The sequence below is a fragment of the Macaca nemestrina genome, chromosome 7 (assembly GCF_043159975.1).
Source record: "Macaca nemestrina isolate mMacNem1 chromosome 7, mMacNem.hap1, whole genome shotgun sequence".
Taxonomy (NCBI): Eukaryota; Metazoa; Chordata; class Mammalia; order Primates; family Cercopithecidae; genus Macaca; species Macaca nemestrina.
Window position 1 is genome coordinate 136,919,065 of NC_092131.1, and position 25,181 is coordinate 136,944,245.

The 25,181-nt window shown below is 50.7% G+C and overlaps 1 protein-coding gene across 1 annotated transcript; it reads left to right on the forward strand.

Annotated features, from left to right (window-relative positions):
* The first annotated feature begins 651 nt into the window (after positions 1-651).
* On the forward strand, positions 652-17,942 carry LOC105488484 (ubiquitin associated protein 1 like). The gene is made up of 6 exons (XM_024794981.2): positions 652-1,890; positions 6,211-6,476; positions 8,079-8,651; positions 11,035-11,244; positions 16,160-16,261; positions 17,471-17,942. Exons 2-6 carry the CDS (start codon positions 6,357-6,359, stop codon positions 17,603-17,605), a joined length of 1,140 nt encoding a protein of 379 aa, XP_024650749.1. The 5' UTR covers positions 652-1,890; positions 6,211-6,356; the 3' UTR covers positions 17,606-17,942.
* The last annotated feature ends 7,239 nt before the right edge of the window (positions 17,943-25,181 follow it).

The following is a 25,181-nucleotide window of genomic DNA, read 5'->3' on the forward strand; positions in this document are numbered from 1 at the left end:
CAGGATTTAAATTATGTTCTTTGGGAAATGATTTTTTATTTACCATTTTCCAGTTACTGTGGTTAGGTGCTAGGGATGTAAGAAGGGGTGAACAGACAGGATTCCTGACCTCCTGGAGTTTAGAGTGAAGAAGCTTAATGATTATAACAGAGTCATTAGAGACAATTGTGATAAGTGCTACAAGGAAAAGTACTTATCAACCAATTTATATATTTCATTCCAAATGTTTAAGTGCCTATTAAAGCTAACCAAAATACCAAATACTTCCTAACCTCATACAAAATACAGGCAATCAGGAAGGTAGATACTAACCCAATAATCATAAAAAATATGCTGAGTGCTTTGAAAGACATGGTTCTGAGATTATGAATTAGGATTTTTCTTCAAAAGCGTTCTGTGACACATTTAGTTGAAATAATAGAAAATATGTGTCATATAGTAAGGGTAAGAGTCATTATTCAGTTTACATATATGTATGCTAGGAAATAAAAGTATACCATGAGTCACAGTAAAAAAAAAAAAAAAAAAAAAAGGGGGACCAGGCACGGTGGCTCACGCCTGTAATCCTAGCACTTTGGGAGGCCGAGGTGGGCAGATCACGAGGTCAGGAAATGGAGACCATCCTGGTGAACACGATGAAACCCCGTCTCTACTAAAAATACAAAAAATTAACCAGGCGTGGTAGTGGGCGCCTGTAGTCCCAGCTACTCAGGAGGCTGAGGCAGAAGAATGGCATGAACGCGGGAGGCGGAGCTTGCAGTGAGCAGGATCTCGCCACTGTACTCCAACCTGGGTGACAGAGCAAGACTCCGCCTCAAAAAAAAAAAAAAAAAAAAGATGTGTTCCCCAAATCCTCAAACTCTTAAAGTATCCTAGAAGCAAGTGTAGGGCTGAGTAGAAAATACCTATTAGGATGCAGATGCTGGGCAGAAGATGGAGAGAAGGGTGCCTTATACCTGCTAAGTGGACAGACAGTCTCAATAGAACTGTGCCCCTTCCCCGGAGATAGCTCAAAATTCATATGATACCTGAAAATGTGAATAATAAATCTGAGAATGCCAAAACTTGCTGAACTTTCCTGTGTCTCCTATAACCTACTTGTACCTCAGAGGTCCCCTGTAAGAACTGACTGATGGGGCAGATAATTTACTGGTTACAGTGGGACTTGCCTGATTCTGTATCACTAAGGCAGCATAGAGAGCCACCTCCTGCTGTGCAGGGAGACCAGCTCTAGGCATGGAGTGGAGAAACCTTTTGAGTCTTATATATAGCAAGACACTGACAAGAGTTGACAGATGGGGCAGGAGATGAGGGAATTAAGGGATTTGCCCACTTGCCTTCATTTGACCTCCCTGCAGTCAGATTACCCGCCCTAACTCTCCACATGATGCTCTCATGGGAAGGGGATGACTGTAGTGACCCCTAGCAGGGCAGAGCTTTTGCGTCATCCTGGGAAGGATGACAGATGGTGTTGAGCCAGAGGCACTCTCTACTGCAGACTCCCTGATAATCCCTGATTGTTTGCAAAAAGGCAGACTGCGGTCAAGGAGTCTAGATTCAAGTGTATATTATAGGCAGTCGTGAGCTTAAATTCTGTGTGAATGAGTTTGGTTTTTTGTTGTTTTTTTTTTTACAGTCTCACTCTGTCGCCCAGGCTGGAGTGCAGTGGTGCCATCTTGGCTCACCTCAACCTCTACCTCCTGGGTTCAAGCGATTCTCCTGCCGCAGCCTCCTGAGTAGCTGGGACTACAGGCGTGTGCCACCACGCCCAGCTAAATTTTTTTTTGTATTTTTAGTAGAAACGGGGTTTCATCATGTTGGCCAGGATGGTCTTGAGTTCTTGACCTCCTGATCCATCCACCTCAGCCTCCCAAAGTGCTGGGATTACAGGTATGAGCCACACGTCCAGCCAAGTTTGCTCTTTTTTTTTTTTTGGAGAGTCTCAATCTGTTACCAGGCTGGAGTGCAGTGGCACAATCCCAGCTCACTGCAACCTCTGCCTCCTGGGTTCAAGCGATTCTCCTGCCTCAGCCTCCCGAGGGAGTAGCTGGGACTACAGGTGCACGCCACCATGCCCAGCTAATTTTTGTGTTTTTAGTAGAGACGGGGTTTCACCATGTTGGCCAGGATGGTCTCGATCCTCTTGACCTTGTGATCCGTCGCCTCATCCTCCCAAAGGGCTGGGATTACAGGCATGAGCCACCACACTGGGCCGAGTTTGTTCCTTTTTAAAGGCAACAGATTCAATATTTAATGTAGTTTAAAATACATCAAAAATTAAATTCCTGCCTGTTGTAAGTATTGCTAAACGAAGGATAGATACTAGCCTTGATCTTACCCAAAAGGCCAAGAAGTGATGTGTGAATGAGTTCTTAATTCTTGGCTTTCAGGTTTAGTAGATACTGTTGACTAATACTAAGTGACTTTCTGACCAACAGTGAATGAGAGTTATAGATGTTCCACATCCTCATCAACACCTGATATTGTGAAACTTTTTAATTTTAACTTTAAATTAATGGTTGTGTGTTTGTGTAGTGGTATCTCATTGTTTTATTTTGCATTCCTCTGATGACTAATGAAGTTGAACAACTTATCATATTGGCTATTTGGATATCCTCTTTTGTAAAGTGCCTATTAAAAATCTCTTGCCCATTTCTTATTGTTTATAGAAGTTCTTTGTATATACTGGATATCAATGTGTTGCAAATCTTGTGTTGCAAAAATCTTGTGTTGCAAATATCTTCTCCCACTCTGTGATTTGTTTTTGTTTTTGTTTTAACTCTCTTAATGGTGTAATCTGATGAATGGAAGTTCTTTTTTTTTTTTTTTTTTTTTTTGAGATGGAGTCTCGCTGTGTTGCCTAGGCTGGAGTGCAGTGGCATGATCTCGGCTCACTGCAAGCTCCACCTCCTGGGTTCACACCATTCTCCTGCCTCAGCCTCCCGAGTAGCTGAGACTACAGGCACCCACCACTACGACCGGCTAATTTTTTGTATTTTTAGTAGAGACAGGGTTTCCCCGTGTTAGCCAGGATGGTCTCAATCTCCTGACCTTGTGATCCGCCCGCCTCGGCCTCCCAAAGTGCTGGGATTATAGGTGTGAGCCACCGCGCCCGGCCAAATGGAAGTTCTTAACTTTTTTTTTTTTTTAGGACAGAGTCTCGCTCTGTCACCTAGACTGGAGTACAGTGGTGCGATCTTGGCTCACTGCAACCTCCATCTCCCAGGTTCAAGCGATTCTCCTGACTCAGCCTCCCTAGTAGCTGGGACTACAGACGTGTGCCACCACGCCTGGCTAATTTTTGTATTTTTAGTAGAGACAGGGTTTTCCCACGTTGGCCAGGCTGGTCTTGAACTCCCGACCTCAAGCAATCTGCCTGCCTCGGCCTCCCAAAGTACTGGGATTACGGGTGTGAGCCACTGCACCCAGCGGTTCTTAACTTTAATGTTTATGAGAATTTTCCTTCATGGTTCGTCTCTTTTGGAGTTTTTGTTGTGGTGGTTTTTTAATTTTTTTTTTTTTTTTTTTGAGACAGGGTCTCATTTGTTGCCCAGGCTGGAGCGCAACCTGGGCTCACAGCTCACTCATCTTACTGCAGCCTTGTCCTCCTAGGCTTAAGCAATCCTCCTACTTCAGCCTCCTGAGTAGCTGGGGCTACAGATGTGTGCCACCATACCTGGCTACTTTTATAATTTTTGTAGAGACGGGGGTCTTGCTTTGTTGCCCACGCTTGTCTCAGTCTCCTGGCCTCAACTGATCCTCCTGTCTGGGCCTCTCAAAGTGCTGGGATTATAGGCATGAGCCAACGTGCCTGGCCTGTTAGCCCTTTTGTAACTTAAGAAATGTTTGACTATTGCAAGGCCATGAATGTAGTCTCATATTTGTCTTTGAGCTTCATTATTTTACCTTTTACATTTAAATCTACAGTCTACCTGGAATTGATTTTTAGGTATGACATGAAGTAGAGGTCAATATTGTTTTTGTTTTTGTTTTCCCCCAGATGGATATCAAATTAATCCAGAACCATTTCTTTAAAAGACTTTCCCTTTCCAACTGTTCTACAGAGCCAATTTTGTCATAAGTCAAAGATTCATGTGTGGATCTGTTTCTGGACTTTTTTGTCCTGTTGGTCTCTTTGCAAGTCTTTAAGTCACTCTCTTAATTCCCGTAACTTGAAGGTCTTGCTATCTGATAGTAAAAGTCTTCCACTGTGTTGCTTCTCCAAAAGTCTCTTGGCTTTTCCTGGTCCTTTGCATTTCATTTGATTTTAGAATTAGCTTGCCAATTTCTACCAAAAAAAAAAGTGATGGAATTTTGATACATGGGATGAATAAATTAATTGGAGGAGAATTGCTATCTTTACAAGATTCAGTTTTACAATCCTTGAACATGATATGTTCCTCAATTTAACCAAGTGTTTTACAGTTTTGTGTGTAGAGGTCTCATACATCTTGTGTTAGATTTAGTCCTAGAGAACTGATGCTAATGTAAATGGTAACTTTTTACATTTTCCTTTTTTTTTTTTTTGAGACAGCGTTTCCCTCTTGTTGCCCAGGCTGGAGTGCAATGGCGTGATCTTGGCTCACTGCAACCTCTGCCTCCTGGATTCAAGTGATTCTCTTTTCTCAGCCTCCCAAGTAGCTGGGATTACAGGCACCCACCACCACGCCCAGCTAACTTTTGTATTTTTAATAGAGACGGGGTTTCACCATGTTGGCTAGGCTGGTCTCCAACTCCTGACCTCAGGTGATCCTCCCACCTCAGCCTCCCAAAGTGCTGGGATTTGGGATTACAGGTGTGAGCCACTGCACCTGGCCTAAAATGTTCCATTTCTAATAAAAATTTTAGAAGAGTCCATTTACATGATTTACTATTTATACATAGAGATGTAATTGTGTGTGTGTGTGTGTTTTTAACAGCATCTTGCTCCATTGTCAGGCTGGAGTGCAGTGGCATGATCTTGGCCACTGTGTGATGTTTTAGAGATATTCTTTATTAGTTAATAAAATTCCCTTCTATTCCTAAGTTGCTGAAAGGGTATGGGTATTGATTTTGTCATGTTTTTTCCTGCATCTATGGAGCTATATAATTATATAATTTTTCATCTTTATTCTATTGATATTTGTCTTTATTCCCATTTATTGATTTGGGAATGTTAAGTCAATCTGTCTTTCCTGAAATAAACTTAACTTGGCAGTGTTATATTCTTCTACCCATAATTATTTTAAAGATTTTTTTGTGGCCGGGCGCAGTGGCTCAAGCCTGTAATCCCAGCACTTTGGGAGGCCGAGACAGGCGGATCACGAGGTCAGGAGATCGAGACCATCCTGGCTAACCCGGTGAAACCCCGTCTCTATTAAAAAATACAAAAAACTAGCCAGGCGAGGCGGCGGGCGCCTGTAGTCCCAGCTACTCTAGAGGCTGAGGCAGGAGAATGGCGGGAACCCGGGAGGCGGAGCTTGCAGTGAGCTGAGATCCGGCCACTGCACTCCCGCCTGGGCAACAGAGTGAGACTCTGTCTCAAAAAAAAAAAAAAAAAAGATTTTTTTGCATCTGTATTCATGAGAGATTGGTTTCTATTTTTTTTTTTTTTAATCAAATTTGGTATTAAGGTTATGCTAAAAATCGGCTGGGTGTAGTGGCTCATGCCTGTAATCCCAGCACTTTGGGAGGCCGAGGCGGCCGAATCACCTGAGGCTGGGAGTTTGAGACCAGCCTGGCCAACATGGTAAAACCCCGTCTCTACTAAAAATACAAAAATTAGCTGGGCGTGGTGGTGGGTGCCTGTAATTCCAGCTACTTGGGAGGCTGAGCCAGGAGAATCACTTGAAACCAGGAGCTGGAGGTTCCTGTGAGGTAAGATCAGGCTACTGCACTCTAGCCTGGGTGACAGAGCGAGACTTCGTCCCAGAAAAAGAAAAAAAAAAAAAAAAGTTATGCTAAAATCAGAATAAGTTAGAAAGTATTCCTTATTTTCTTCTTCCCTGGAAGAGTCTATGTAAATTAATACTGTTTGTTTCTTAAACATTTGGGTGACAATTATTTTGATGAAATGCATTAGAACTAGTTTTGTGGACCATGTTTTGGAAAACAATGGTCTAGAGCATGACTGAAATATGAAATAGTGAATTCCTGTCTGTGTGAATGCTCTTGTTTTTATTCATTTCCTTCCTTTATGAAACACTGGCCCCCTCACCTTTTCCCTTCCAGCTGTTGGGGGCTCAGCTAAGTGACCACACAGGAGAGCAGTGAGGCCATTTGAGGCCTGAGCTTGGTCCTCAGGACACGACTCTCTCTCCCTACCATCAAGCAGCCCGCCCCAGTCCTGCCAGCCATCTCCACACTCCTCTGACAGAATGAATGCCCTCGATGGTGTTCCCTTCAAGTTGCCCAAGGGCTTTGTGATAGGCACAGAGCCTCTTCCTGGGCCAGAACTCAGCGTCCCGCCCTGCGGGGAGCTTCTGCTGGGTTCTATGGTAAGTGTGTCTCTGTGTTTTTGTCTTCTAGGTCTGTGGGTCTAAGGCTGAGTCCATGGGGCCTTGTTCCTTGAATTTAAAGGACAGCTAGCCCTGACCAACATGGTGAAACCCCATCTCTACTAAAAATACAAAAAATTAGCTGGGTGTGGCAATGTGTGCCTGTAATCCCAGCTACTCGGGAGGTGGAGGCATGAGAATCGCTTGAACCCAGGAGGTGGAGGTTGCAGTGACCTGAGATCGTGCCACTGCACTCCAGCCTGGTGACAGAATGAGACTCCATCTCAAAAACAAATTCAGCACTCTTTTTGGGCCACCGACCTTGTATCCAGCCCCACTGCTTGGCCTGGGCACACCTACCAACTCCACCATTGTAACGTCAGAATGGTACACACTATTTCTGTAAAGTGACATCTTTCAGATACTTAATGGCTTTTCGCATATGCATACCCTTGATGGCCTGGGCAGTTGCACAAGTGTTCTTAAAGTGACCATGAAAATTTGAACCTCTTGATTTGCACGATTTTGTGGGGTTCTCCGGGTCAAATGAATAGTGAACCATTTTCACAGATTACCTCAGGCTGCTTAGGGAAAGAGCTGTTTTTGTTTTTTTCAGAGTTTCCCTCTGTTGCCCAGGCTGGATGGAGTGCAGTGGTGCAATCTCAGCTCAGTGCAACCTCCTCTTCTAGGGCTCAAGCGATCCTCCCACCTCAGCCTCCCAAGTAACTAGGACTATAGGCATATGCCACCATACTTGGCTAATTTTTTATATTTCTTTGTAGAGATGAGATTTCACACCATGTTGCCCGGGCTGGTCTTGAACTCCCGGGCTCAAGTGATCCTCCCACCTTGGCCACTCTAAGAGCTGCAATTACAAGCATGAGCCACTGTGCCCGACCTGCTTTTTTTTTTTTTTTTTTTTTGGAGACGGAGTCTTGCTCTGTCGCCCAAGCTGGAGTGCAGTGGCGCGATCCTGGCTCACTGCAAGCTCCGCCTCCTGGGTTCACGCCATTTTCCTGCCCCAGCCTCCCGAGTAGCTGGGACTACAGGCGCCCGCCACTGCGCCCGGCTCATTTTTTTTGTATTTTTAGTAGAGACGGGGTTTCACCGTGGTCTCGATCTCCTGACCTTGTGATCCGCCCGCCTCGGCCTCCCAAAGTGCTGGGATTACAGGCGTGAGCCACCGCGCCCGGCCTGCTTTTGTTTTTTGAGACAGGGCCTACTGTGCTGGGCTCAGGTGAAAGCTTCTTTGCTAAGAATAAGTTTTATTGGAGAAAATTTTTAAGTAGTTTTTGCTCAACTACATACTGAATGGCAAAGGGATTTAGATGTTGGATTTAATTACATTTCATTCTATTAACGAATTCATCACTTTGTCATTTATGCCAGTTTGCCATTAAACTGTTACTGGTATCCATTGACCACAGTGTTAGCTATAAAACCCAGGGTAGAGTGGGCTGTGATGGAAGCCCGGGGCTCAGAATCTGACCCTGTCCAGGCCTAGAGAGTCTCTGGCTGAACAGGGTCCCCCAGGCCAGGGGTTAGTGTTGTGACCCCGGGGTCCTGGTTTGCCCCGGGCTTTACGTCGCCTTCTTTCCACAGCACGACTTCAGCCTGGAGAGGAGGGCACTCTTCTGGGTGGAGGCCGCCGGCCAGGGACCCAGCCCGTACCAGTGCGGTGACCCGGGGACAGCGTCGGCCCCTCCAGCCTGGCTCCTGCTAGTCAGCCCCGAATATGAGCTGGCGCCTGCCACAATCAGAGACCAGGAGGCCGGACACCAGGAAAGGCCGGAGGAGGAGGGTGAGGACGAGGCAGAAGCCTCTTCTGGCAGCGAGGAAGAGCGGGGCCCACGCAGCCTCCAACCGGGTTCTCCGGCCAGCCCCGGCCCCGGCCGTCGCCTGTGCTCACTGGACGTGCTGCGCGGCGTACGGTCGGAGCTGGCGGGGGCAAGGCGGCGACTCTCCGAGGGGAAGCTGGCCGCCCGGCCCCGCGCCCTCCTGCACGGCTTCCGCGGCCGCCGCGCGCTGAGCCTGTGCCCCAGCCCCGCGCCGTCCCCCAGGTCCGCGTCACCCCCGGGGTCCGCGCCCCAGTCCCCCGCAGCCCCCGCGTCGCCCCCGCGGCCCTCCACGGCCGGCGCCATCCCCCAGCTACGGAGCCACAAGCCCACGGTCGCGGTAAGGATTCTGCCGGTCCCTCCAATGCCGCCGCTCAGCAGCCCAGGCCCGCAGCCTCGGTCCCCTACCCCGCGCGCTCCTGTGTCCTGCTCCCACCTGGGCCTGTCCAGTGTTGTCCTCCTGCGGCCCTTTGCCTAGAGTAGTCCCTGTTCAGAAGTCCCCATTCCCCGCGTTTCCCACTGTGCCTGCCTTGCTTTTTTAGGGCGCAGGTCATAGTGGGTTTAATTATGCAGAAACTGTCTGTCTCTTCCAACAGAAGTTGAGCTCTTTTAGGGCAGGGACTGGATCGCATTGATTTTTGTTTCCAGAGCACGCAGCTGCCGACTTGACCCATAGGGGGCGCCCAGTGGATGTCTGTTGAATTGATGAACACAACGCAAATCTAGGGCTTCCCACTGGGTGAGGTTTGCTGTAGGCTGGGGAAGCTGGAGGCTCAATCAAGGAATATTCAATGCACAGTTACTTCCTGCCAGACACTGGGTTTGGGAGTGTCAAAACCACAGAACATGGAGAGTTGGCTAAGAGGGTGTGGGACCAGGCCCTGCACTGTACAGCGGAATCAGGTGTTGAGGGAGAGTCAGGGCTGCTACAGGCTGAGAAGGTTTCAGGACGGAGGAAGTGAACCCTGAAGAGCAGGGAGAAGTGACCCTACAGTGAAACCACAGAAGCTTAAGCCTCAGGCTCCTCCCTTTGTCTCTTCCAAGGCCTTGTGCCCAATTTTGTGTTCATAATTGTGTGTTCTTTTTCTCTGAGGTCGCTTCCAAATGATATAAGTATCAGACTCCACCAAACATGGGGTGGGTCAGGATTGGCAGCAGAAGGTGGCAGCGGGGCACAGCTTTCTGCCCCCCAGCAGCCCCCCAGTAAGGCCAGGAGATGCTGCAGAATAAGACCAAGGTAGAATTCAATCTGAAAGACAGAGACCTGAGGTCTGGTTTCTTACATGCACCGGCGTGTGACCTTAGGCAAGTCACTGAACCACCCCTTCTCTACCTGCACAGTGAGCCAACAACCCTTCACCCGGTTGTTTAGAGCATACATAGTAGAGAAGAGGCCCTGTATTCGCGATGAGCCATGCCCACATCCAAGACCAGATGCTGATGCCAGGATGGCTCTTCCCTGGCCAAGATGAATTTAATTCTCACCACAACCCTGTGGGGGTGGGACAGTATTCTGTAGATGATGGAAATGAGGCACAGAGTGGCAAAGAATCTTTTTCAAGGACACAAAAGTAGACTCAGCTCCTAAACTTTGATGTTCTCCACTCTGGAGGAAATAAAGGGTAGATCCTAGGGTGAGGTCGTGGCAGGGAGAGCCCTGAGAAGATGTGGATGGGTGGAGAATTCATGTGTGTTACATATACACTCCACCCTAGGAGCCAGGCGGCGGCTGGGTTTTCCTTGGGAGGAGGGGACAGGATGAAACGTTCAGGGCTGGCAGAGAGGTACCTCCTCATGGGAGAAGGGTTGGGATGATGCCGGCCAAACCAATTGAAATGCCTTCAAGTCACCCTCCTTAATCCAAGGTCTGTTTCAGTTTCTCCAACACCACAACCGAAGGGCTGGTGTGCCCAGTTCCTCCCCTGCTCCATGCCCTGCCAAACCCCAGCCCAACCAAACTCAAGAAGGAACTCAAGAAGGAGGGCCTGGTTGGGAAGACCTACCCCTGCTCCTCCCTCAACAAGGTGTGGGGCAAAAAACCTGAGTAGGGTTGAGGTGCCAAGCGTGTGTTGCTTAATCAGGTCATTGATGTTTCTGAACCTTGATTTCAATGTCTGTAAAATGGGATAGTAGAATAGACCTCACATTTCTTTCACTAGTCACTTTCCTGACTTTTTTTTTTTTTTTTTTTTTTTGAGACAGAATTCCACTCTTATTGCCCAGGCTGGAGTGCAATGGTGCGATCTCTACTCACTGCAACCTCTGCCTCCTGGGTTCAATTCTCCTGCCTTCTGCCCCAATCAAGTAGCTGGGATTATAGGCATGTACCACCATGCCCAGCTAATTTTGTATTTTTTAGTAGAGACAGGGTTTCACCATGTTGGTTGGGCTGGTCTCGAAATCCTTACCTCAGGTGATCCACCTGCCTTGGCCTCCCAAAGTGTTGGGATTAGAGCCATGAGTCACCACGCCCAGCCCCTCACATTGTCTTATTTAAGCCTCGTAATAGTCCCATGAAGTAGCTTAGGGATTGCCCTCATTTTTCATATGAGTATACTGAGTAAGCATTAGAGAGCTGGGGTCTGCAGGACTCTAAGCCCTCCATAATATTAGGCCCTACACTCTGTACAGAAGGTGGTACATAAAGGCATTTTTTAAAATGTCCAGCCCAACTGGGTGTCACTTCCTGTGGTAACTGACATTCCAATCTGTCTATATTTCAGTCCCTCAGCCCGTACACTTGTCTGCCACCTCCTGGGGGGGCACCCCAGCCTCTCAACCCCTACAAGTCACACCCTGATACTGCGGCTGACCTGCTATCCGCCCTGAGCCAGGAGGAGCAAGACCTCATTGGGCCAGTGGTCGCCCTGGGATATCCCCTGCGAAGGGCCATCATAGCTCTGCAGAAGACAGGGAGGCAGAGCCTGAGCCAGGTGAGTTGGGGGGCCCAGAGCTGATGGGCTGTGATGCTGGAGCCAGGTGAGTGGCCACATGGTTTTCACCTTTTGAGCTGTGGCATAGGCCCAACAACAGCATCAGCCAACCCCAAAGATCTGGAGCATCTACGGCCCCTCAAGGTTGTCCTGAGATGGTCAGGCCTTTATACCCCTGCCTCAATCAGTCATTGCATGTGGGAAGGGGATGACTGAGGTAAGTGGATCTCTGTTGTTAAGGTAATCCCTGAAGGGGCAGACAACTGAAGAGTGTCTCCCAGCTCTCCCAGCTCTCCCAGCTCTCCCAGCATCTGGGGCAGTAAGTCCTGCAGTGAAAGGGTATGTGGATGGAACATCACAGAGTCTACCACGCCCAGGTTCTACTCACCCACGTTCTATTCTTCTAATAGAATTCACTCTATTGGAAGTATGGCGGAGACTCATGATGACACTCCAAGGACAGCACTCTGAGCCACGCTAATATTTGGAAGCAGGTCTTGACCCCTAATATAAGCCAAGAATATAAGAACACCTGCAGAGGAGTGAGGGCCCCCAAAGTGCTTAAAAAGAGGTGCTAGTCACAAGATACCTGGGAGAAGAAGTGGTATGAGTGTTATAGGGGTGTTTCTGTCATCTATTTTTGTGTAACAAACTACCCCAAAACTTAGTGACTCGAAACAACCATTTATTTGCTCATGATTCTCTGGATTGGCAGTTTTAAGATGGACTCAGCTAGGGGGTTCTTCTGCTCATCTTACCTGAAGTCTCATGTGGCTACAGTTCGGTGACTTACTTGGGGCTGAATGATCTAAGATGGCCTCATTCACTGTACAGTGGGTGGTGATACTTGTCAGTTGGGCCACATATCTCCAGCAAGCCACCCTACTTGGTTCCAAGAGTAAGGCCTCTTGAGGCCTAGGCTGAAATTGTACATAGTCACTTCTGCCTCATTCTATTGGTCAAAGCACATCACTGACCACTCCAAACTTAAACAAAGGAAAAACAGACTCCATCTCTTGGTGGGAGAGGCTACAAAAAATTTTATGGTCATTCTCAATCTACCACAAGGAAGTTCTAGTGATCAAGAAAGGCTTCATGGAGATACCAAGCATTGAGTGGGACTTCAAGGATGGATAAGATCTGACTCTGAAGGAAGGAGAAGGGGTGATATTCCAGGAGGGAAGGACAGTGTGAATAAAGGAGTGGAGGTGGGAGGGAAGTGTTTGGGAGGCTCTGATCTGACCAGTCTTGTTGGAGGAGAGGGTGCATGAGGCAGGCTGGTAGGAGATGAGACAAAGAGAATTGGGGGTAGATTTAGGGGTCTTGAAGGCTGGCCTGAGAATTTGATAAATGACCCAATAGCCAAAAGGAGGCATGGAAGGATTGTAAGTAGGGTCAGGAGGTGACACTGAATGCCATTGCCTACACCCCCACGTCCCCAACTGAAAGCAACATCCCTTACTGTGCTGTTTTCTAAACATCGGGACGCTTCATGGTTGGATGGCTGTTCCCAGGGTAGTTGGCACTTTTCATTTTTCTCCCATTCCTGCCCCGCCATCAAAAGGCTTGGACACCTCCGTCATCACTGATGAGTATGGAATGCTGGGTCCCTGCGGTCCAGAGCTATCTGCTCCTGCAAGAGGGAATGGCAGAAGGAAAGTGACTTTCAAACAGGAGCTGGGGTGGGGCTGGGGAAATGCACCTGGTCCCCTTGCCCACCCACTCCTGCTTCTACTCTACTCTGGGTTCATCAGTTCATGCCCTGTCCTGGAGGGGAATTTCCAACATAGTGACCTCCATGTGGCTAAAATGGCAGGGAGGGGTGCTAACATTTATTGAACATTTTCTTTGCATGAATCTCTCTCTCTGAGGGTATTCAGTTAGGTTTTCTCAATTCTGCAAGGTTGCTATTACGTTATGACCACTTTGCAGATGAGGAAACTGAGGCCAGGGAAGTTCATGCGGTCAGTCAATGGCAGCACTGGGGTGAGGCCGGCTGGTCTGACTCTGCATCTTGGTTGCACAATGCCTTTTATCTCATTTTCTGTGTGAGAACCTCCTAGGACAGCACTATAGGCTCATCTGAGATTTAAGAGCAGATCTAAAGTCACCCCTACCTTCAGCTGATACTGAAAAGCCAGGGTCTTGGCCAAAAAGCTGGCCAGGAGGGCTGTGAGGCCAGGTGCACAGTGGGGCTCTGATATGCCTCCCCAGTCCCTTCAGGCCCTGTGACAAGGCTGAGGTCTCAGGCCATCTCTCTGGGGGTCTGAGGATGAGTCAGAGCCAGCCTGGAGCCCTGGCCTCCCAGTGGGTGAGCTGGAAGAATTTCACTGCACTGGGAACATTGTGTTTCCAGATATAGACTGACCACCTGCCTGGCCCCCTGGATCTCTGGGTGGCCTTCCCCAGACAGCAGTCAGGAGCCAGACCCCAAGGGGTGGGTCTGAGGGGCCTTTGGATGACTTCATCTATCCTCCCCCACCAAGTTAGTATTTCTGTCTGTTCTGTGAAGTCCTGGTAACTGAACAAGTCCTTTGGGTTCAGATTCCTTCTCCCGCTGAAAGCCGCATATTGCAGTAAATCCTTTTTGGCCAAGAAAAATGACAGATGGCCCAGGAGGAAAGGCGTCAGGTGATAAGAGACAGAGCAGCTAGAAGAGTCAGGGAGAGAAGATAAAAAAGAAATTGTGCAGCACTCCTTTCCTTCCACAAGGCTTGATGTGCCCTCACTGCCTCCCTGCAGGACAGGCCTGGGTGCCACGTGTGAGGGTCCACAGGCCAGGCCACCTCTTTTAGCCTCAGTTTCCCAGTTCACAGGGTGGAGGGGGAATACGTGTTTGGAACCAGTGACTTCCGGGGGCCCCATCCTGTGGCCTGAAGGTGACATCTCACCCACCTGGGGGCCTGAGGCAAGCCTGATAGCTTCTACAGTCCTGCAGGCCCAAAAGCTAACCAAGCAGCAGAACCTTTGCAAATGTAGACTCTCAGGGCTTATCCTGCGGGGTCCCAGTCAGTGGATCTGGGGGGAGCCCAGGGGCCTTTAATTTAAAAAAATGTGCAGATGGGTCTGATATTCACGGTGGCATGGTATAGATCAAGGTCAGCTGTCCCCATTCAGTGACGCTTAGTCTTGGGTGCACATTAGAATCACCTGGAGAGCTATAGGAAAAAATGCCAATGCTCAGGCTACACCCCAGACCAATTATATCGTAACCTCTGAAGGTGAGGCCCAGACATCAGTAATATTTCAAGTTCCCGAGGCGGTTGCAATAAGCACTGAGATTGAGAACCATTGCTGTGGATGAGCCAAAAGGTGGAGGCAGCGTCCACCATCCATCCTTGCCTGCCCTCCTTCTGAAAGTGAAGGTTTCACCTTTGGAAACCCTGTCCTCCACCAAGACAGCTCAAAGCCCCTCCTCTAGCAGCTGATCCCTCTGATGGACAAGGCATTAAGTGACAGGTTACATAATCGGGGGCCTAGTCCTGGGACCCTGGGCAAGGCACCTGCCTTGCCTGAACCTCAGTTTCCTCAACTGTGAAAGGAGGGCACGGGTGTGTGGTTTTCAAAATGTGCTCAGAGCAGGTCTGGCTGTATTGGGCAGTACCTTGGGCAGGAGCACTGGACTCCGGGCCCCCATGCCCCTGGCCCTTGTTCTCCCAGAGCAGCTCTGATCTTAGCCTGTTATTGCTGAAGCCTCCTTGTGCTAAGATAAACACTTCAGGAGCTAAAAACAATTTGAAAACTGTTAGTCTAGATGATCTGCACTTTCATCCCAGCTCTGAAGGTCTGCAGAAACCCCACTCTCCCTTCTCCACATATTCTCATAATTCCTGTGGTCTGGAGCCTTCATTTGGCACCTACACGCTATAAATCCTGCTTTGATTTGCCTGGCACTGATGTAGTCCTGTATCTGGTTTATCTCCCCCACTAAGCTGTGAGTTCCTTGAAGGCAGGTCTTCATTCGTTTTATAAACACAGCATACATTTATTGAGCTCCTTCTGCCACCATGCTGGATGCTGGGGACACTGTGGTGAATGAGACTGACACAGCCCCTCCCTCATGGAGCAAAAAGTTAGTGGATGAGAAAGATTGAGTGAAGCAATTACAAAGTTATATGTGCTGTAATAGGGAAGCACAGGGTGCTATGGGGGCACGAGGGACAGCACCGAGGAAGACAGAGGGGGCAGGAAGCTTCCCAGGGACAGGGAAGGAGGCCGGCCTTGGCTGAGGGAGCTGCATCTGCAGAGTCCTGGAGGGTGAGGGAGGGGCCAAGGCCATAGACAGGGAACAGGCCTTTGAGCCCTGCCTGGTAAGGAGCAGCATTTTATCCTGAGCCCCTGATGATGTAACTGTGGGGTGACCTGAACAGTTTTTCTAACCTGTGGAATCCTCCTCTGTGCCTCCCCCGCACCCCTTCTCCAGCACTGGTGCAGGAGTTGCATAGTAGTGGCTCAGGAGTCCGGGATGAGAGAGATGCATCTGGGGGTAGAGTAGGGGTGCACAAGTGTGGATGGATGAGGAGGCACCTTCACACGAATGGGTGCTCCTGGGCAGGGATGGGTGGTGCACGAATGTTGAATTGCGTTGGGTAGTAGGTGGGATGCCTGTTTGAAGCCTGTCCTGCTCCCCACCTAGGTTCTATGAACACCCTAGCCCACCCTGACGGCCCTTTTCCTGGAGTCCAGCTCCCACTTGGGATAGTTGGTGAAGACCCACTGTCTGCCTGTCCCCAGGCACTCAGAGGAAGGCTCTATCCCTCTTCTGTGGGCTCACGGGATCTCTGGGGCCACACTGCATGTGGTGGCTTGCCCTGTCGCCTGGCCCTCAGCTCAGGCCCTTGGAGTGCCTCTGCCCCGGCTGCTGCCTCTGCTGCTCCTCTTACCCTCCGTCCCTCTCTGCCCTCTTCCGGCCCAGTTTCTCAGCTACCTCAGTGCCTGTGACCGCCTGTTACGTCAGGGATATGAGGAAGGCCTGGTGGACGAGGCCATGGAGATGTTCCAGTTCTCCGAGAGCCAGGTCAGCAGGGCTTCCTGCCAGGACCCCAGGCGATGGAAGGGATGGGGGTGTACCCAGGAGCCTGGGTGCAGGGGCACACCAGTCTTCAGAGCCAGCCTGTGGGTCCGTCGGGAGATTGCCTGACTCCTCAGCTCTGGGGAGGAGATGGCCCAGGGTGCTACAGCAAGGACAAAGGAGAGAGGCACAGAGGGAGATCAGGAAGAGGTCGGAGGGGGACAGGAGGCAGAGAGCAGCAGGGGCTTTGCTTTGTTAGACTGAATCAACGCAGCCTCTATAACTGAATGCCCACTCTTTGTCAGACATCCAGATAGGAGCCATGGGCACATAAAGATGCATGACCTCTCTGCTTGGGGAGTGTGCCACCTATCCCAAGTGCATGCAGCTGTAGGCCCAATAGTCACATCTTGATTTCTGAGACTGAGTCTCACTCTGTCGCCCAGGCTGGAGTGCAATGGCGCGATCTTGGCCCTGCCTCCCAGGTTCAAGCAATTCTCCTGCCTCAGCCTTACGAGTAGCTGGGATTACAGGTGCCTGCCACCACACCCGGCTAATTTTTTTTGGTATTTTCAGTAGAGACGGAGTTTCACCATGTTGACCAGGCTGGTCTCAAACCCCTGACCTCAAGTGATCCACCCGCCTCGGCCTCCCAAAGTGCTGGGATTACAGGAGTGAGCCACCGCACCCGGCCTCAGTAGTCACTTCTAAGTGCCCCATGGCAGAGCAGCTCTTCACAGAGGCTGAAGGGGACAGAGAGTTGAGTGAGGCCCCAAGAAGGAGAGAGGGAGCAGAGGTGGAGAAGTTTCAAGCCCTGGGGTCGGAGGGGAAGGAAGGTGCAGGCTGCGCTGTGAGACCTCCGCAGTGTTCAGGGCATGGGCAGGGACCTTGGGCTGTTTGTGCTCCGGGTGCCGGTGTGCAGTCTGCCCCCTCCTGCCCCAGCAGAAAGTTGACAGTGAGTGGGAGGAGAGTCAAGACAGAGCCCGTGGCCAGGCTAGGGCCTTGTTTTCTTGGCAGAGGAAGGGAGGTCGGAGCCTACATCACCCTAGAGATTCAGGAAAGTGGCAGCTACGGCCCAGGATCAGGCTCAAGTGGTCTGGGGGGAGCCACAGCTTTTTGGGACTAGGAAAACCACAGCTTTTAAGCTGAGGCTCCCCTCGGCTGAGGCCAGGCCCAGCAGAGTCCCCAGCATACTCCCTGTCTCCTCTTCCTCAGGCAGGGGAGTTCCTGCGCCTCTGGGAGCAGTTCAGCGACATGGGCTTCCAGCAGGACCGGATCAAGGAGGTGCTGCTGGTCCATGGCAACCGCCGAGAGCAAGCCCTGGAGGAGCTGGTGGCCTGTGCCCAGTGACCACGGAGGCACTCCACGATGCCTGGGCGTCCAGGCCCAGTGCCAGACCCGGCGACCCATCCTAACTGTATTATTAAAACCAAGCAAGAGTAACAAAGTGATGCATGCTTATTGTAAAAACACAAATAATGCCAAGGGTGACAGTTAACAGCAGCAGAATCTGCTGAAAGAGTTGAAATGGTTGCCTCTGCAGAGGGGCAGATGGGACAGCCGGACGGGGAGCTATGTTCTTCATGCATGCCTGTGAAACCACCTGATTTGACTCTTTACACTGTGTGCATTAGTAACCTTGATTTTAAGAAAATTAAAACCAATAAATAATGGGCAGTTCTTTTGAGTCCTGTAGGCGCCTGGTCTTGGTGTGGAAAGAACATCAAACTGTAGGTCAGAAGACCTCATTTCTGATTTTAGGTCTACTGATGTCTAGGTCAAGGCTTCGTTGGGCCTCAGTTTCCCTAGGAAAAGGAGAGAGATTTGACCAGGTCAAAAGTTTCCAGGCCTGGCAGCTATCCATAAGAATCCTTCGGGTGTTTATTCAACAGTCCCAGGCCCCACCCCCGTATATTCTGATTCAGGAAGCCTAGCTTGGCAGCACCCAGGAATCTGTTTTGTTTTATGTAAGAAGATCTCTGGGGATTCTTTTTTTTTTTTTTTTTTTTTTTTTTTGAGACGGAGTCTCGCTTTGTCGCCCAGGCTGGAGTGCAGTGGCCGGATCTCAGCTCACTGCAAGCTCTGCCTCCCGGGTTTACGCCATTCTCCTGCCTCAGCCTCCCGAGTAGTTGGGACTACAGGCGCCCGCCACCTCGCCCGGCTAGTTTTTTGTATATTTAGTAGAGACGGGGTTTCACCGTATTAGCCAGGATGGTCTCGATCTCCTGACCTCGTGATCCGCCCGTCTCGGCCTCCCAAAGTGCTGGGATTACAGGCTTGAGCCACCGCGCCCGGCCCTCTGGGGATTCTTTACTACATAACAGGCCTATGGCCAGTGTGTGTGACTTTCAGCCAGTCTGGGTCCCCTTCTGCTCTGACAATTTGTGATCCTATGCCAGTCTTTCCTCATTTGTGGGGTGGGGAGGCTGTGACCAGAGTTGTCTCCAGTCACCCAAAGCCTATCCTTCAGAAGTCGCCAAGGATTGAAGAGACCAGTTGCTGGAGCAGCCCATAACTCAAACAAGCAGAGGCCAGGGGCCAAGACGCTGGTGCCTCTGCCCTCCCCAGCAGGCCCTGCGCAAAGACTTGCAACGATTACCCCAGAATCAAAACATCTCAGCCCCTCCACCCTGCAAACAGGGCTGGACCTGGAACTGAGGCCTGTAAAAAAAAAATGAACAACTTCCACGTTTCTCAGGGCTTCAACCCCAGATACCTCATCTGAATGTGTAATGGCACTTCTGCAGGCCTACACACAAGAAGCTTGGAACTAGAACCAGGTCTCCGGAGGCCCAATAGCCCCTCGGTGCTTTCCACTAAGTCTCAATGCCTGCCAACTTGAAATCACAATAAAAATATTCTTTGGCCTTAAAACTTGCCTTGAATAACTTGCAGGCAGCACAAAACTATTAGAGAAAATGGGCAGGATGTTGTGAAGTTGGACATACATCTGTCTGTTGCCAAAAGTAAAACTACACTTGAAAGAGACAGTAGGCCGGGCGCGGTGGCTCACGCCTGTAATCCCAGCACTTTGGGAGGCCCAGGCGGGCGGATCACAAGGTCAGGAGATCGAGACCATCCTGGCTAACACTGTGAAACCCCGTCTCTACTAAAAATGCAAAAAATTAGCCGGGCGAGGCGGCGGGCGCCTGTAGTCCCAGCTACTCGGGAGGCTGAGGCGGGAGAATGGCGTGAACCCGGGAGGCGGAGCTTGCAGTGAGCCGAGATCGCGCCACTGCACTCCAGCCTGGGCGACTAAGCGAGACTCTGTCTCAAAAAAAAAAAAAAAAAAAAGAAAGAGACAGTAAAGTTCAATTTCTAAGATGCAATGTTAGGTCCAAAGCTAATGTTCTGATTAAGGTAACCTGGTCTTGGTCCACCACTTTACTAAGTCCCCTTGATTAGAGGCGACCAGTTAACAGGCCCATCCATTATTCCTATCCTTCTCCCACATGCCCCAAATCTGTCCATCCCTAGCAAACTGTTGCTTGATTAAAAATGTGACATCTGGCCAGGTGCGGTGACTCACCCATGTAATCCCAGCACTTTGGGAGGCCGAGGCAGGCAGATCACTTGAGAGCAGGAGTTTGAGACCAGCTTGGCCAACATGACAAAACCCCGTCTCTACTAAAAATACAAAAATTTGCCAGGTGTAGTGGTGCACGCCTATAATCCCAGCTACTCGGGAGGCTGAGATGGGAGAATAGCTTGAACCTGGGAGGCGAAGGGTGCAGTGAGCCAAGATCATCCCACCGCACTCCAGCCTGGGCAACAGAGTGAGACCCTGTCTAGAAAAAAAAAAAATATTTGGGAGGCCGAGGCAGGTGAATCACCTGAGGTCAGGAGTTCGAGACAAGCCTGGCCAACATGGTGAAACCCCATCTCTACTAAAAATACAAAACTCAGCTAGGTTTGGTGGCGTACACCTGTAGTCCCAGCTACTTGGGAGGCAGAGGCAGGAGAATCGCTTGGAGCCAGGAGGCAGAGGTTGCAGTGAGCCAAGATTGAGCCACTGCACTCCAGCCTGGCAACAGAGCGAGACTCTGTCTCAAAAAAAAAAAAAAAAAAAAAAAAGTCAGACATTAGAGGCAGGAAGGTTGCTTGAGCCCGTGAGTTTGAGGTTACAGTGAGCTACCACAGTGCCACTGCACTCCATAGTGAGATTCTGTGTCCAAAAAAAAGGAGAGACATCAGTGAGCAAATTGTTCATTTAAAATATTTTTTAGGAGGCACAATAGTGTGGTAGTTAGGGGCACGAACTCTGAAGTCAGATGTGGGCTGAAACTACAGCCTTAGCACTAACCAGCTGTGTGAGCTTTTGAACATCACACAGCCTCTCTGCCTCATTGTCTTATCCATAAAATATAGATACTGAAACTTCCCAATTGTGATGATTGAGCAGGATAGTGTGCAGGAAGATTGTGCCATGGTATCTAGTAGCTACTTATTTATACATATTTACACCCAGCCTCATTCCATCATCATTACCTTTACTATGATCATCCTCCTCATCACTGTTATGGTTAACAAATCTCCAGCATTTATCGTCAAACTCAGAAACCCTGGGAGAACCACTCTCTGCCTCTCAGGTCAGCAGGGTTAAAGAAGGTGCCTGGCTGGAGCAGAGGATTCTGGGAGTGCCACCTGGGAGAAGGACAATCTCTTCAGTTAATACTAAGGATCAGGTGGCTGCCTTGGTGGCTCCTTGAAACAGCAGCAGATGACACACTCAAGCACAGTCTGGACAAGAGGATCCTTAGAGAGGAGGTCAGGAGGATGGCAGGGTCCAGGTTCCAGGAGCAAACCAAGGCCCGGCCCATGTAAGCAGAATGAAGCTAATTCTGCCCGGTTCTTGCTCTCCCTCCTGTCCGCTTATGCTTTGTCTCCTCTTCTGGGTCCCCACCATGTTCCCCGCAGAGGCCCAGTGGAGCAGGCTGAAGGTGGCCTTTTGACTCTGACAGGAGGCCTATCTCCTAACCCATTCGGCCTGAGATCTCAAGGCCTTTACGTGTTCCCTTCCTGGGGAAATGTGCACAGTGCCCTCTATCTGGTTGACTTTCTGCCTCCTTCTTAGAAGGACCCTCATGATTCCATTGGGCCCACCCATATAATCCAGGACAATCTCCCACCTCAAGATCCTTAATCACAGCCAGGTGTGGTGGCTCATATCTGTAATCCCAGCACTTTGGGAGGCCGAGATGGGTGGATCACTTGAGGTCAGGAGTTCGAGACCAGCCTGGCCAATATGGTGAAACCCAGCCTCTACTAAAAATACAAAGATTAGCCAGGCATTGTGGCGCATGCCTGTAATCCCAACTACTTGGGAGGCTGAGGCAGGAGAATTGTGGAGGTTGCAGTGAGCTGAGATCGTAGCACTGCACTCAAGCCTGGGCAACAGTGAGACTCCACCTCAAAAAAAAAAAAAAAAAAAAAAAAAATCCTTAATCACACCTGCAAAGTCCAGGTAACAGATTCACAGGTTCTAGGAATGAGGACGTGGATGTCTTTGGGGGGCCATTATTCGGCCTACCACAGAGAGGCACTGCTTAACCCAAAATAATACATGTGTAATGGTGGCATTTCAGGTACTTGTATCAGGGGGTTTCCTTGTATCTTGTATTTGTATTATGCAAGGCTGGGCCCCCAGGCAGGCTCCAGCACACACAGCTGCCGCTGATCCTCTCTCACCTCTGCTCTCTTGCTTCATCTCAAGTCAACCTTCCGCAGCTGATGACATTCTTCTGGCATGGGAGCAGCACCAGCTGACGGGCTGCCAGCACCTCCTCTCGGCCCTGACCCTTTCATTCTGCAGGGAGGGAACACACTCGCAGGTCACTGTTGGCCTCCAAGGATCAACTGAAGTCAGGAGCCGCTTCCCTCTTCTGGGACCCTCCTGCCCTCTCAGCCCCTTCCTTCCACTCTCCGTCCCCCATGCTGCCCAGGCTGCCTCTAGCTGCCCTGTCCTCCTGTCTTATCTAGAGAGTAAAGAATTCCTTTGTTGACCTCTGCAGGGAACACTCTTTGCCTTCTGAGAACTTAGGGGACGAGGCAATGCTTATTTCAGGATAACGGCTCATAAATGATAGGGTTTTAGGTACAGTGCAAGCTGTTAAAGGGAAGGCGTGACCCTCACAGTTCTCCTCAAATGACCATTCTGTCTCTACGCAGGACTCACCCTGAGAGGAACGTGGGGCTTTAGGAAGCTCAGGGAAGGATCTTTCCTAATGAGGGTTTGGGGAGGCTTCCAGAGTCCTTCTCTCAGTATGGGACCTCCTGGGGGGCTCCTCTGCTCACCCTCAGATCCCAAGGGCCAGGTCTTTAATCCTAGCGATGCTGGGGTCAGAAAAGTGCAGAGACAATCAGGAGTCTCCCAGAAACACACTCTCTGTCACACACACACTTTGACCTCGGGGAGTGAAACTCTTCCACACTATCAGGAGGAAGTTGATGGTATGTGTGTCTTCACACTGGGCACAAAGGTGATCCTGGGCAGGGCAAAAACTGCCTAGCCCTACCCACCTCCTCAGCCCCACATGGGGCCCTCTGAGGAGAGAAGACGCTGCCCTGAGTTCCAGGTGCTACAGCCCAGGTGATGAGCCAAAACTCCCACCAGAGAACCCTTCATTTCCTAATTCTGTCACCCCACAAATCTTTACTGCACACCATGCCAGCTGGTGCTAGGCCTGCTGGGCCCAGAAGTGGGGGAAGGCGGGATGAAGGATGGGAAATGGCCTCTGCCCTGGAGGGAGGGGGTTCCCAGGGCGAGGCTGCCAGGTTTGCGTGGCAGCTGGCTGAGAGGTCAGTGACACAGTGAAGGCAGAGGGACAGGCATGCTTTGGCCCCACAAGGGCCTCTGGAGCTCGCGCACAGCCAAGTCCCTCTGTGGAGTCAGGTCCTGGCCAGGCATCCTACTGGCTTCACACTCAGCCCAGTGGTGGGGCACCCACCCCTACTCCAGCCTCCTACTCTCCTGGTGGGTGGCCCTCCCTCCTGCCCATTCTACTCCTGAACCTGTCCTTATAAGGCCACCCGCTCAGGAGACGTGCGTTCTGTGTCCTCTGGGCAGCTGCCCACACAACGTCATCTGCTGTTTTACTGCTCGAGATTTTTAACCTATGATTTTATTTTTTTGTCGTTAAGAAAATGTTTCCAGGTTGAGCAGAGACATTAACTGGGTGCCAGATGAGGGCAGAAGGATGAATGCCAGGGTGCTTGGGAGCCAGGGACCCAGGACTGACAGCCCCAGGGCATGACTTAGCCACGTATCCCAAATACCGCAGTAGCTGAACCATTCCAAGAACTCCAGCAGGCCCCGCGCGGGCCATTTCCCCTTAAGTGACACCCACTGAGTTGGGGGAGTTGACCCTCCCCCAGCTGTGGACCATCTTGTGTTGTTAGAGTGCCCTTTGGTCCTCTGTCCGGTCCGACAGCGGGCTGGAGCGCTGGAGTCTTGAGTACACACGTTGTGGGGCAGCCTCAGTGGGACTGTGAGCAGCTTCTGACGCTGTGGACTGTCCATTTCCAGCCAGGTGCGCTGGCCTTCCCAGGGAGTGCTGAGCTACCAAAGTCCTTCCAGTAAGATACTGTTCTCCTGAACTTAGCCAAAGGTTTCCCTGGCTGACAACCAAAGCACCCTGCTGGGTGCAAGAGAACATGAGTAAAGGTAGTGGCAGTCAAGTGGGGCAGAGAGTGTGTCCTGTCTCCCTGCGAACATAGAGGAAGGTGTGTTAAGCTGGATGAGAGAACCTTGGGGTGAAGCTGCCACCAGGAAGGACGCTATCTCCATCAGGGAACTCACCTGGTGGTCCTAACTGCTGCAGGGGCTGGCTGCCTCCTTCGCTCTACTGTGAGGCCCTGGGGGCTGGGGCTGAACCTGGCTTGTCTCTCTGCCTCTGTGCCTGGCACAGCTTCTGGTTAGAGCAGGTGCGCAAAGTTCAAAGAAGAAGAAGAAGAGTAAGGGGAGAGGGCAGCCCGGACAGTCACCCAAGGAATGGCCCATGCTGAAAGGGAGGTGCCTTCCCAAGGGTTGTCACCGAACTCCAGCTGAAAGACCCACCAAAAGGGATTCAAGGAAGCTCTAGTACTCGGGATGACTACTAGTGAGGTGATTTCCAGGAACCAAGGCAGCCACCGCCGTTCCTCGGCGACCAGACCTCAGAGCCTGGAAGGACTGCAGGGCTGGGACTGAAGAAGGGATCCCAGTAGTTGCTGGGAGGGTCCTGGTGTTGATCTGCACAGGCCCCCCGGTGCCCACGGAGCGGAGTGAGGTTCCAGCTGGTTCACACGCCCCTGTGCTGTGCTCCTTTGGAGACCACATGGTACCTTTTGCATGGCAGTAAGGCAAGCAGAAACAAGCGTGGGCTGCTGTTCTTGAGCAGGCCAGGAGCAGTGGCCACACGCGGCAGTGGAGCAGACTGAGCTCTGAGAAGAGCAGTGGGTGCTGCTGGGCAAAGCTGCCACCACCCTGTCCCTGTGATGAGGAGCTTTGTTTTGTCACACCAACCCCAGGCCTGGTGGGGGCAGGTGGCCCATGAGACCGCCTAGAGGCAGTCCAGAGCTGTTTTGGGGGTTCAAGGTAGGAGACTGAACCTAAGAGAAGTGTCTTTAGCTCCCCAGGAGTGCAGGGACCTCAGTTACAGGGCTGGGGCCCATGGGTCACAGGGATGCCACCTTCTCAGCATCTGGATCTTCAGTCAGACCCAGGGCTGGGGAGGCCGCCTGCACAGGCCAGGTGAGAGGACTCACACACTCGCCCCTCCACCCAGCACTGTCCTCCCTCCACCAGAGGGGGCACCAGCCTTTGTCCCTAGGGTCATATTCTGGAGAAAATGCCCTAATCAGGAGGGACGATGAGAGATCTTTTCCAGGCCAAAACTCTTTGGGGCTCCCAAGTACACCAAGCAGTCATGAACTGCCTTCTCCATCT